Below are 13,015 nucleotides of genomic sequence, written 5' to 3' on the forward strand. Positions count from 1 at the left end.
TCAAGATGTCCACCTGGGGAGAGGGAGACAGCAGCTGGAGCCATAAATTACCAGCCTAAGATAGAGCCAACACCTCCCTTGCCCTCCCACTTACTGCTTGAACAATAACCACCGACTGGCAGCCAGGAACAAAATCAACAGCTAATGACATAGAATTATACCCTTCTTATATAACATTTCTCATGTATAATATGCAAAAATCATTCACAAGAGAGTTCAACTCAGAACTAATTACACCAATTAGTCTGGAGTTCTGGCAGGCAACATATTATGAGCCAAAATAGATATTGAAAACCAGTTTCATAGCAGTGATGCTTAAAGGAAAAGTTTTGCATTTTTGGGAAATATACTTATTCACTTTCCTGCCAGCAGAAGACTAATACCTCTCTTCTATCAGTTGGTTTAGCTGAGCGTAAAAACAAGACACAAGGGGAAACAGCTAGTCTGGTTCTGTGTGAAGGTAATCAAATCCACCTACAAGCACCTCTAAAGCGCTCTAATTAACATGTTAAATCTTCTTTGTTTAATCCTCATGAAAACCACAGTGTGAAAACCAAAGTTGTGGTTTCACGGTGGTTATGTGTCTACTCCTTGACTGGATGTTTTCTGAAGTCTTGTCATTGCCAGCAGAGACTCTTTTCCATCTGTTTTCAGTTTATGTGCTAAGCTAAGCTAACCCACCTTCATATTTACCTTACAGATATGGTAGTGGTATCAATCTTCTCATCTAACAGTTGGTCAGAAAACAAGAGTAAGAGCTTTTTCAAAATCTATGTAAAGTCTGTGCAGCTGCAAAATGTTGAATTACTTTTTTAATATTTCATTTTGAATTTGCTAAAGCATGTTTGACAGTTGACTGATGGGTTTGTCCATCAGCTATATGAACATGTCAGAAGTATGATGCAGTATGTTCTACTACATGAATTAATGTTTGTAATAGCAAGTCGCAGTGCAGTAAATTTTCAAATGTTTACTTCTTTTGTACTTTTACTTCTATATTTAAACTACATCAAGAACATAACTCTGATAAATAACCACAGGTAAATTAAATCATCAATTATTCAAGCCATTTCCTGCAGCTTACAAAATTTAATTAGTCAGAGCAACAGAGGATTTGTGAATTAATAAGGTTTGCAGTCAGTGTGGTCAACAGGAGTGTGGAGTGTGTTTTTAATCTGTCTAACGGGGTGAGGTGTGGAGAAGCTATTCACACTCTAATCAAGATCAGTTGGACTGCAGTTTCTGTATTGACCTGGAAGACAACCGGAACCAGATCTCTTTCTGGTATGTCACAGCACTGCCAGAGCTGTCCAATTAAAACAGCCATGAGTTCTCCAGCAGTACGGTGGGCTGATTCATGTCTGATGGTGGCTGGAACAGCATTCACCACTTTGCAGAGCTCATGCCAATTGAAAACATGTAGCTATTTCTTTTCAGATTGGTTTTCTGAGTTGTTGGTGGGCTTCTAATCCTCACAGCTCCCACTGACTGTATGGTATACTTCTCTTCTGCTCGGCTCTTCAAAATGAACTCCACTCACCTTGAGGCTACAACACAGGTCTCGCTGAGCAGCACAAATGCACTCACCACCATGATTCGCTAGCCGCCCTGGTATTGGCTATAAATCATCATTAGGATACCGATAAAGAAAGGTATTAGATGAATGAATGCACTATGGAGCCACAGTGGAGCAGTGGGTGGTTTCCCATTACCGCCCATATGAGATAATGTGTTGGACATTTGTCAGCTGGGATAGCCATTCAAATAGAAAACAACTGTGATGAATTATATTAATTACCATGTCAGATTCAATGAAAGGAAACACAAACATGCCACATTCCTTTTACCTGTTATTTTTACTTTTAAACTAAAGGACACAGTGGAGATATTTAGTGTGGAATAACGTCAAGTCTATCACATCAATAAAAATATCACATCATTTGCCTTGAAGGGAAGAAAATTGACACAAAAAAACAATGTAGAAGAGCTGAGTACCTAGAGTGTGAGAGTGCTGACTTCTCAAGGGGGGAGGGTGTGTGTGTGTGTGTGTGTGTGTGTGTGTGGGGTGGGGGGGTTTGATGTGCTGAACATCATTACAGCAGAGTGAAGCTTATTTACTGTTGGCTGCATACTGGAACTGCCTGTTCCCTGATAAAAATGCATTCTGATTAGGGACAAAAACAACACGGAAACCGAAAATGCCAAGGATATTTTAGTGATTCTTCCTGATTCTTGCAGCACAAAACAGGGGGATACTGATAAGGTTTTATACTGAGATGGTTTTAATTGCCTGTATACTGAACAGACCATCTGTTTAAACTGAAAGGAGTAGTCAGTTTATCTCCTCAGTAGGATCAACAGAAAATCAGTCATCAAATAATGTGTTGTTCTAGAAGGTATGGACAAGCTGGTATATTTTAATTTATTTGTGGATTTGTCAAACTGCCCTTGGACTGAAAATGTGACTGCTTATGTAAAATTTCTAACACCACCACCATTAACAAACCCTCTGCTGGGAAGGTTGATTCCCTACAAGTACAGGGAAAATAAAACAAGGAAAGATCCTCCCGGCTCTCCTAAAAGAGACTTTTTGTACCTTTAGCAAAAATTAAAATTACAATAACCACCTCCCAACCTACCCCCATTAATTTTTATGCAGTCCCTTAGAACTGTAAGACATCCTGACTGACTCAGCCTCACGCAAATCAAATGGCTGTTCCATCTCTGAGTGCTGCCAGGAGCCATAAACCATTTCAGCAGTGAGAACCATTCCCTTGTTGATGTGTGCCATTTAGCTGCAAACTGAAAAGTGCACACAATGCCTGGCTTTACCAGCCCTGTCATGCAGAAAAAGGCTTTAGAGATTCCAAATAAGTGAAAGTAGGTGGTAGTTTCACATAGTGCTCGGATGATATTTCCTCCACTGCCAGCTCCTCTATCTCCGCTCTCTCTGCATGTGTTTACAATACACCTATAGATTACCTCTTCAGTGACCTGGAGCCAAGACTGTAATCTCTGAGGATGGGCGGGAAGGAGAAGATGAGGCTGGTAAAAGAGAATATTTGGGAACGAGGAGGAAGACGAGTGGCGATTTTAAAAATGAGAGAGAGGGGGCATTGGAAAGGAAGAAAAAACTGGCAATTGGTGAGAAGGACAGAGGGAAGAGGGTGGGAGGCTGCTGGAACGAGGAGTAAAGGAGATTAGAGAGTACAGAGGAGGGAGAAGGAGCGTATCGAGACAGCTGGAGAGAGCATGAGGAGTACAGTAGGGGAGAGGAGGAGAAGCCGGAGCCCCCCCATAGGGAAGCACTGTCTTGTGAGTCATCCACAAGCAGCTGGATCTGGCCTCATTGTGAGTGGGAGACTCCCTCCTATGGTCTTATGGGATATTAACAAAGAGAGAGTGATGAATGACTGCTCCTTGGATGAAGAAAAAATAGAGAAAAAACATCTCTCTTGGTGAATTCAAGGCCGCCTGATTGAATCTCTTTGATGTGAAAGAAAGTGATGAATGAGTTATAATCTACGGTACGGTTGCTGTTGTTACTTGTGATGCTCAAAAGCCTGATGTATGCAGAAAATCTCGAACATTTAATGATGAATTCAGTTAGTGTGCTTCCAGTGCGATGGCTCGGTATTGTGGTAAGCTCCTGGTTTTGAAATGATGGTTTCTGGGAAAGAGAATCACTGGGAAATTATATCAGTTCTCTAAAAGTCACAAAACAACAGCTACATTTCTCAGAATAATTCCCCTTTTTTTGGCAGCTTTTACCTCTCCTCCCAAAATCCTTCTTTTCTGAGATGCTTTGTGACTGCTGTGCTCAGTCTCATCCCTCTTACTCCTGCTTAACCCCTCAGAAGACACACAAACACATAAATTGCCATGCATGTGCGTATGCCCCCACACACAAAACACTGGCGGAGGCAACAGAAATAGCCGTAGACTGCGAGCGAAAAGATAACAGCCACTGCTGCTGTGTGGGTGTGACACAGCTCAGCCTCATCGTTCCAACTCTCTGCGACACTTTGGGAGAGACGGCCTGAGAGAAACCACTACAAAGTACAGAAACCAGTGGATTTCTTATTGTCTATCTCTGCTTGTGCTGCTTTTCTGATATCAGCTACATGGAGCTCTGGGCTGGTATTCGCCTCCCACACAGCTCCGTCAGAAAGGTGTTGTGTCTGAAGAGCTGTTAAAAACTGACAGGCTCAGCATTTTGAGAAGTGGAAATGAAATAAGGAATAAGGTCTTCTGCGAGGCCTGAGTTAAAAGGCTGCTCCTTGTTTTGGTTGTGTCGAGCCAAGCAGTCCGCCAAGTCGATGCATTTGGCTTTACTTTGTCACCCTCGGCTTCACACAAGTGCAGTCAAGGTGTGATGCTTCGCTGAGCTGAGGATTCCCTCTGCATCACGGATGAATGTTTCTCCAAAGCTAAACCTTGTGGGAAATCATGCATTCATATGCATGTTTGCAATAGTTTCTGACTCGACCTACCTGACTGAAAAATGGTCGGATTCAAGTTGATTCTGTTCATGGAGGATTCACAGTGATGGAGTTCTCTGTGTGTTATCCGTGATATACAGATACCCAATGAAGAGCACAGTTGTTTAAGAAGTACAGAGATAATTTTCTTAAGTAAAATATTTCAAAGCTAAGGTGCATTTCATACATTTACTTAAGTAGAAGAACATGAGTTCTAGCAGCAACATGCACTTTAATTAAGGAAAAGTACTCATTATTAGGCACCATAATAACCCCTTGATTCTTATTACTGATGAACTGAACATTGAAACATTTCAGTGTTGTACTTGGTTGAGGTGGAGCTAATTTTAGCAATTCTGTTGTTGGGTACAGCTGTAAATAAATGTAGTGGAAAAGAAGGGCAAAGTAGTACAGTGATTGTGAAAGAGTTCAGCTAGTTTAGGACAAAAATGTTTCTTTCTCTGAGAGAAGACATTATTGGCGTTGATTTAAAATAATTATATACACATAGAAAAGAAATTGAAGAAAATAAACACACATGGTAATTTGTATGGTGCTCAGCTTCCTCCAGGTTTTATGGGGTGTGTTGAAGTTATGTTATCGCTTGGTGCATTATATACTTTACGTGTGTTATGTTCAAGTCTGGTGACTGCTTCAACCAGCTCAGACTGTCACAAAAACCAGTTACCCTCCAGCTAAAAGGCAGGCTCCTTAAGGACTAGCTAGCAAACAGGGTGTGAGACAGAATTAGTTCCATTTTCTAAATTTTTCAGCCATTATGACTGATATCACACTCATATTAAAGCTGACAGTCTATAGTTAAGCAATACGGTCACTGTATGCTCCAATTAGAAAGAAACAAACAAATACTGCAGTCAGGTAGTTTACTTTATCACACTAGAGCATCAGGGACTCTACTCGCAGGACTCAAAGTGATAAAGTACTTCAGTGCTCAGAACTGAGATTGGTATGCTTGCCTGTCACATGCATGCACTCTTTTTTTTATTTGTGAGTCTTGGGGGGAGCCAAATTTTAGCCCCTAGTAACAGTTGAAGAATGTATTGAGAGCTCTTGCTGGAACAGAGCTATAAATTACACAGCTGGATTCTTCTCTTCTTCTTTACAGCGTAAAAGGAAAAGAAAAACACCCAACAGCACACTGTAATCCTGGGTGAATATTGTTCAGCAACTCTTACTGTGAGTAGAATTGAACAATACATGATGAGAGTCTAATGACAGTCTAATCAGATCACCGTCGTTAAGAGAAATATTAATTTGATGGGAGAGATGAATGAATTACAGTAGTCAACGAGTATAAACAGATTTAGTCCTGGTAAAAGGGTTTGGCCTTGCAGGTAAGTTTCTTCATGATTTCAACTTTGAAGTAATGGTGTGTGTGAGGAATCCATTACTTTAGTCCTCATACCCTGCTGTGATGCTTGTGGGAGTATGTCACTCTCCATTTCCTTTCATTTCCCGGCCTCAATGCCAAGGTTCCTCATTCTGTCAGCGGGTTAAAAAAATTAAAAAAAAGGACAGAAAAAAATAGGAAAATTATTTTGCCTCCCAAATTCTTCTTCTTCCTTTTTTGGTCAAAAACATGTTTTCTGTTTTTGCAAAACAAGTGCACTGCCTTAAAAATAGCAGATGGGACTACGGGCAAAAAACACAGGATCATTTAAAACATGCAGGAATCTTAATGCAATTCAATGTGGGGCTGTCAAGAAAGAACGCAACTATCCAACCACAATGTCAGCACACTGAAACCATCCATCAGTGTGCTCCTTTAGTCTGATTACCTGGAGTCCCTTCAGAGCAGGTTGAGCCTGGTCCTCTGCAGGAACTTGGGACATCTCACTGGCTTTAATATCTAGATGTGAGAGCCCTGAGGAATGGAATTACTTTAAATACATTTACCCAAGTAATGTACTCAGTTTACTACTTTATACTGCTCCACAACAAAGAGAGAGGGACAGAAATATTGTACTTAATTTGACTTTGTACTTTAATCTAATTTTACAGCTTTACTTACTTTAAAAATGTTTACACACAAAGAGCTTTATTGTTTTTTTTATTACTTTTGATACATTCAAATATATTTCTGAATTCATATTTATTTTACAAGTGTTGTTTCTATTGCTATTTTCATTATTTTTGAGATATTTGAACTTGGGATGAATTCCCATAACCCTCACCTCGAGCAGCTGCAACAGTAAAATATTTACACATTAACACATCAGTGTATATATAAAAACCTCACCAGAGACATTTTCTGCTTTTAATATTTAATATTTTAATACTTTTAGAACATTTTTTCTGATTATACTTAGTTTTACATAAGAAACATTTTAAATGCAACAATTGTAACAGTTTTTTTACAGTGTGGTACACAGTGTAGGCATCTCTGCTTAGGTAAAAGGTAGGAATATTTTTCAGCAATATTTAAGTATTTGCCTGCACAAGTCACCTCTGAGCCTGTGGCTGATTGTTAATCCCAGATCTCCCTCTGCCAACATGCAGGGGCTGCTCATTCATTCTTTATGAGCACATGAGAAGACTCCTGTTGGCAGCTCATGTCAATGTGACAACCCACTGATAGTGACTTTAGGATGTCTCAGCATGACACCTCCGAGGTTTCTCAACTGCAGACAGCAACAGCTTTTCATGAGGCAGTTTTTCAAAGACCAGCCTAATGGGACCTGCTAGGATGAGGAGTTTGTTTAGAGCCACGACACTGCTCGTGGTGAAGGCTGATCTGGGGACGTGCAGCAGATGAATGAGTTCCAATAGCTCTGAAGGATCTATGAAATATCTAAACACATAGTGCATTTCAACAAACTAACTGTGGTTGGATTGTGGACTTCAGTCTCTATGAGGTGACAGACAGGTTTCATTAGTGACTGGTGAATGATGCTGGTATTCTGTGGTTCTTACTCAGATCCGAAAGGCATATAGATCTCCAAACTACACTCCTTTGGCACAATGAATGACAGGATTTTGCTTGGAAGCAAGTTCTTACTGTTGAGGCTGCTGTTACCAAACATGCATATTTTTTTGCCTTTTCTTCATAGAAATCCAACATACTGCAGAAACCTAAAACCTTCACTAAATGAGAAGGAAGCCAGAGTGAAAAGATCTGCTGAAAACTTTGACAAACTACTGCCATCTAAGGGGAGTATAACAGCATTGCAACAGAGAAGGTTGCAAATCCTCATCATACCTGTACAGTTTACGCTGACAAAAATCTTTGTGCTATAGTATGAGGGATTATCAAACTTAAAAAGTGAATTTTGCAAATTGTTTTGCAGATCAGAGAGTAACTTATTAAAGAAACAATTAACACAGAAGGGACCTACATTCAACAGAATACAGTTACATGTATTACAGTTTGGATTCCCATTTTCTTTACTTCACAAGAAATGAATCAGAAAACATGTACATTACAATCCCAAAATATCCAACAGGTAAGATTTGCAAGAGTGAGTGTGCACACCACTGGTTCACCTCTAATCAAAACATGTAGAAAGTATAAACAGCAGCTACTTTCGGAGTTGGCAAACACGATCATGGGTTACAAAACAAACTACAAAAAACAGAAGCTACTGTAAGAAGTCAGAAGAAAAAGTGCTATTCAGTATGCAGTCATGCAGTTTAAATTATACCTTGACTGCATACAAAAATGTCAGGGTGAGAAGTATTTTGGAAGTGGCCCATTATCGTGTCACAAGAAAGAACATTTTCGCAGCCAAAGCATATGAAAGAAAAAGGTTTTACTTTAAACAATATCTTCAAAACCCCCAGACATGAGTGCAGTTAGAGACAATTACATTTAGCAGGAGGAGTTTGGTTTTTCATTATAAAATACCAGAGCAGCAACCTCCTCTTGACTAAAAAGTGCACCCAAAATATAGACGATACACACACGCAAAAATTTTGTATGGCTCAAGCAAAAAAAAAAGAAAAAAAAAAAGGAAAAAGTCAGTTGGCTCTGAATACATATTGATCAGCTGACTTGTCTATTCAGTGAAAATGTGACTTAACATCTAACATCATGGTGTGCAATTATGCATCTACGCATATACCAGTCAATAAGTCAATTAGTTTTTCTATGACAACAATATTTATTTATTTAGGTTTTTTTTTTTAAATGAGAAACGAATTTTTTGAACTGCAGCAATCTGCCCTGGATTAAATATTCAAGAGGTGACCATACCATAATAAAAAGTGAGGCCTCAGGTTAATCAATACTTTACAGGTCCAGTCCAAGGACAAAGTCGTGATCACAAATCTAAGCTGCAGACCACTTGCACAAAATGGAGGCACAATGAAGGATAATTAGAGAATGAAATAATGGTATGATGAGTAAACACAAAGGCCTCTGGAGCAAGGCAAAAAACAAACTAGAAGTTCAGGTCACATTATGTCTGAGATGTCCTCCTCTTTTGCATGATATCTAAGACAGAGAGGAAACTGTTGCACAAAGCTCTTTTGCAGGAGACCCCATGTCTTAAAGTCCTTCTCTGTGAAGGGGAGATCATTTAAAATGCTGTCTTCAACCTCCTCTATGTGGTCTTGCTGCAGCACGGTCAAGGAGCAAGATGAAGTGCAGGAGTCGTTATCGAGGGTGCTCTGCAATAAGGTCACACTGTAGTTCTGATCAATTCCATGTCCACTGAGCTGACTCGTGCTGTCATCGTCCCACAGTGTGTGATTGTTTCCATGTCTGCTATGCTGATTAGCGTAATCAGTTCCTGACTCACTGATTGTTCTGGCATTTGTTACACATGGCTTTCTTGTGGACATGACAGGCATCAAACAGGCCTTGGTGTTTCGCAGGATCTCCACTGGGGCAAAGTTGCTCTGGGTGAGCTGACTGAGTGGCACCGAATCTGCCATTGCCATATCTTCAGATACTGTCTGCACGATGTTGAGCTTCAACATGTTTCTGTGTCCACTGCTGTGCGTGTTACGGGGAAGGTCCTTGCTTAGGTCAATAAGGATACAGTCAGAGTCTTTTTCACTACTTTCTGTGTCCATGTCTTCCTCAGAAGCATCCTGTTCCAGACACTCTGCCTCCCAGGCTTCTGCACATGACTTCCTCGACTCCCTTGCAGGAGACTCAAATACTACCCCTTTGGGAGAAAGAGGTTGAACATGCCTGCAGCGGAGGCTGGTGTGTACCGACGAGCTGAGTTGGGTCTCAGGCTCTCTCAACATGTAGTGTCGGACTGACTCAGGCACCAGGATTTCATGGCGCTTTCTTGTGGGCATAAAGGCAGAGAAGGTTCCAGGTACATAGTTTCCTACAATGGGTACAACAGAGGCAGGTTTAAGTGCAGAGACAAAATCCTCCAGCTCTTGGTAAGAGGAGTGATCAGAGTAGGGTACCACATAGATCTTGGGGTGATAGGAAACTAGGGGCCTGCTGGTGGGCAAGATGGCCAAAGTGGGTTGTTCTCTGTTCCACTGGCGTAAGGCGGCAGAGCAGACCTCTGACTGGTCCACAACACGGATACGACCGGCTCCTGGGTCAGTGGTGAAAACATCAGGCAGCTCCAGGGCTTTAAGGGTTTCCATCCTCTGAAAGCTCACCTCAATCCAGGTTTTAAACTCCATTGCCAGCTCCAACAGAAGGGACTCCTTACCCAGTGTATACAGGCCTGCAAGGCAGTACAAGAGAGCATGAGGGTCTATGTCTCGTCTGTCTCTACCGATAGCACGGTGGGTAGAGATTTACGTTGGGAAAGTACAAGGAATTAAACTTTTAACTGAATCATAATAACTGCAATGAAATCACATATTAACAATCACTTAAATTTCCAAATAATATGAGGCTAATATTATATATTGAATGCTGACTTTGTATTTGTATTATCCTGTTGATCAACTCTTTAACTGAAAAGAAGCTATAATTAGTGAGGGAGTTTTCTAAAAATCACATTTGCAGACTAGATTCTGTATGCGTTGCTTGTTTCTTGCTTTTCTGTCAAAGGACTGCACATAATATAAACATGTACATTAACTATGGGTCACAAAATGCTAACGACCCTTTAATTACACAATGCGACAACAGAATGATGAGACAAAGACAGTACTCAATGTCACAATGTAACATAAAATAACTGCTAAATACTTAACATAACTTTTAAGGGCACAGATACGAATTGCATGTGTAATGAGAGCTGATTGTTTATCATTTCTGACCATGCTGAGAACCTTTGTTTACAGCCTGCTGAGATCAGGAGAAAGTACACGATATACGTTTAAAACGGTCTATATAACATTACCTATGACAACATTATGGTTGGGATGGCTGCGGATGAGCTCTTTGATTTCTTGAGTGGCTCGCTGTCTTGAGGGGAGGCTGCGGTTGGGGTCACAGTTGGTGTTGTCCAGGTACAAGACATCTATAGTGGTCCTCAGGCACGGCTCACGCAACATAGAGGGAGTATATCTGAAGTCACCTGAAAATAAGAATGTGTTGATACTGACTGTTACTAAAGATTCTGTACTAATAGCACCTGCATATATTTGTACATTATATCATGTCAGTTAGGAGGCTTATGCATTCAGAAACTGACCAGTGTACAGTATAGAGCCAAAGTAGCCTTCAAAGAGAAACATGACAGCCCCTGGACAGTGGTTGGCGTCTATCAGTGTGACGGTCAGTCTCTCCTTGCCAATGTCATCCAGTGGCAGCAGGTATGGCTCACCAAGCTCTAACGGATGGATCCACTTTTCTTTCACCTGAGCAGAAGATAAGTTACTAAATGTACAAAACAAGTTACTGCAGAAATACATCTACTGTTATTCCTAATCACTTTAACCCTAATGATTCCAGTTTTCCTGTGCAGCAGAAAGTTTGCTCCAAAAATCTGGCACAGTCTGGCAGCATTCACATTAATGTATGTATATTTGTTTACTCCAGTACCATGGTAAAGTAACAAATTAAGGCAAAACCTTGCATAAATCAGTGGAGAAACTGAACCTGATACTTCATCCTAGAGACATGGCAATAAAAACTAAGATGCCTTTTTAACGGCCTCACCAATACATCAAATGTGCATCCCATTTCCCTTCATTTATCCTGACATATTTGTTATTATTATTTTTAATTTTGAAACCTTGATCAGAAACTAAAGCACATTTGTGCTTAACCACGAGTTTGTAATAATGTTAGTCATGTTAGACCAACATGTTGACAAAATGAAAGAAGACTGCCACCCATTTTGAGAACTGCCAGGACAACTCAGTCAATACTGATTTAACTTTGATGTCAGGATTGATTTACCTGTTGCCACAAAAATAATAATTAAAATGGATTGGATGCAAAAAGCTTCATACAAAGCACAAGAGTGTCTACTTACTCTAATGAGCTCACATCCACACAAAACAGGACACGAAGTAAACTGTCCTAATGAGGCAGAGGTCATAACGTGATATCCGGTCCTAATGCACAGGTAAAGTTACACTCATATTCATGCGAATGTTTAATGGGACTCCGCTCACCTGCAGTCTGAGTCTGAGAAGGGTGGCAGTGGTCGGTGAGCAGTAGATGGGCCGGTTGCTCCAGGTGGAGGTCAAACCCGCCGTGTGGTCACTGTGCATGTGGGACAGGAAAAACAACCGTGTGCCTGGACACTTCCGTACATGCCAGAAGTCCACGGCCAGCGGGGTGTGTGGGATGACTTTTCCGGCGATTGACATGCTTTATGGTTTCACTGGATATCCCGCACCGAGCGGTGTGACGATAATACTAATACACAAGTTTCAACTGTCGCTAGAATAATTTAACTGCTGTTCATTTCTGTTACTGGACGACTCACAAACACATCATCGAAGTAACCGTTATATAAATAAGTTGTACAGTTACGACTGTTTTAGTGGATAAGAATCAGGTAGGATACTGTCTTTAATGAGGCGCTGGTAATACAAAAGAAGACACTACTGGTAGCTAGCTAACGTTAACTACCATTAGAAGCAACCGAAGGAGCCCCCGAAGCTGCTAAACAGTGTGGCCAGCGGTAGTTAGCATTATCCTAAAAGCCTTCTTGCTTCGCGAAACCATGATTGTAGCTTGAATATCACCAGTACAAAGTCCCGTTCCACAGTTAAACCGCAGTTTAGAGACCCGCCACTTGTGTTTTCAATTCTCTGGCTCTTCTTCTTCCCTGAGGTTTTAATGCAACTGCAATCCTGGTTGTTGTGTTATACCGCCACCTAGAGGTCGTTCCATGCTGGGTTCACTGGGCTCCCTTAGCTTGTCAAGATTTATAGCAATGAAATTATACAAAAGTAAATAAAAAAAACAACTTGTTTACCAATAAAAATATCAACATGGGACCAAATTTTCCACCAGGAAATATAGATAACACCAAGAATAACAAGAAAATTCTACATCTTGACTTACTTAAACTTTTGACATACTGTTAGGCAAAATTATGGAATTTATCTGGCCAAAACAAGATGTTAGTCAAAACAAAATTAATTTTAATAATTTTTATTTTTTTTTATAATTTTTTAATTATCTAATC

At 40.5% G+C, this 13,015-nt stretch overlaps 1 protein-coding gene across 1 annotated transcript; it reads right to left on the bottom strand.

The window, feature by feature from the left end:
- Window positions 1–6,870: 6,870 nt before the first annotated feature.
- Window positions 6,871–12,687, bottom strand: dclre1b (DNA cross-link repair 1B). Its single transcript, XM_046397541.1, has 4 exons — window positions 11,991–12,687; window positions 11,063–11,228; window positions 10,769–10,945; window positions 6,871–10,141 (listed from the first exon to the last, which is right to left on the bottom strand). The coding sequence occupies exons 1-4, from the start codon at window positions 12,186–12,188 to the stop codon at window positions 8,895–8,897; spliced, it is 1,788 nt and encodes a 595-aa protein (XP_046253497.1). The 5' UTR covers window positions 12,189–12,687; the 3' UTR covers window positions 6,871–8,894.
- Window positions 12,688–13,015: the final 328 nt, after the last annotated feature.

The sequence above is a fragment of the Scatophagus argus genome, chromosome 8 (assembly GCF_020382885.2).
Source record: "Scatophagus argus isolate fScaArg1 chromosome 8, fScaArg1.pri, whole genome shotgun sequence".
Taxonomy (NCBI): domain Eukaryota; kingdom Metazoa; phylum Chordata; class Actinopteri; family Scatophagidae; genus Scatophagus; species Scatophagus argus.

Bases quoted from the DNA above. Each gene is read 5' to 3' on its own strand.
- dclre1b (XM_046397541.1), bottom strand. From the start codon at position 12,188: ATGTCAATCGCCGGAAAAGTCATCCCACACACCCCGCTGGCCGTGGAC. The intron at 11,229-11,990 runs GTGAGCGGAGTC...TCTTCTGCTCAG, and splicing joins TTCTCAGACTCAGACTGCAG to GTGAAAGAAAAGTGGATCCA. The intron at 10,946-11,062 runs GTCAGTTTCTGA...TCTTATTTTCAG, and splicing joins TGGCTCTATACTGTACACTG to GTGACTTCAGATATACTCCC.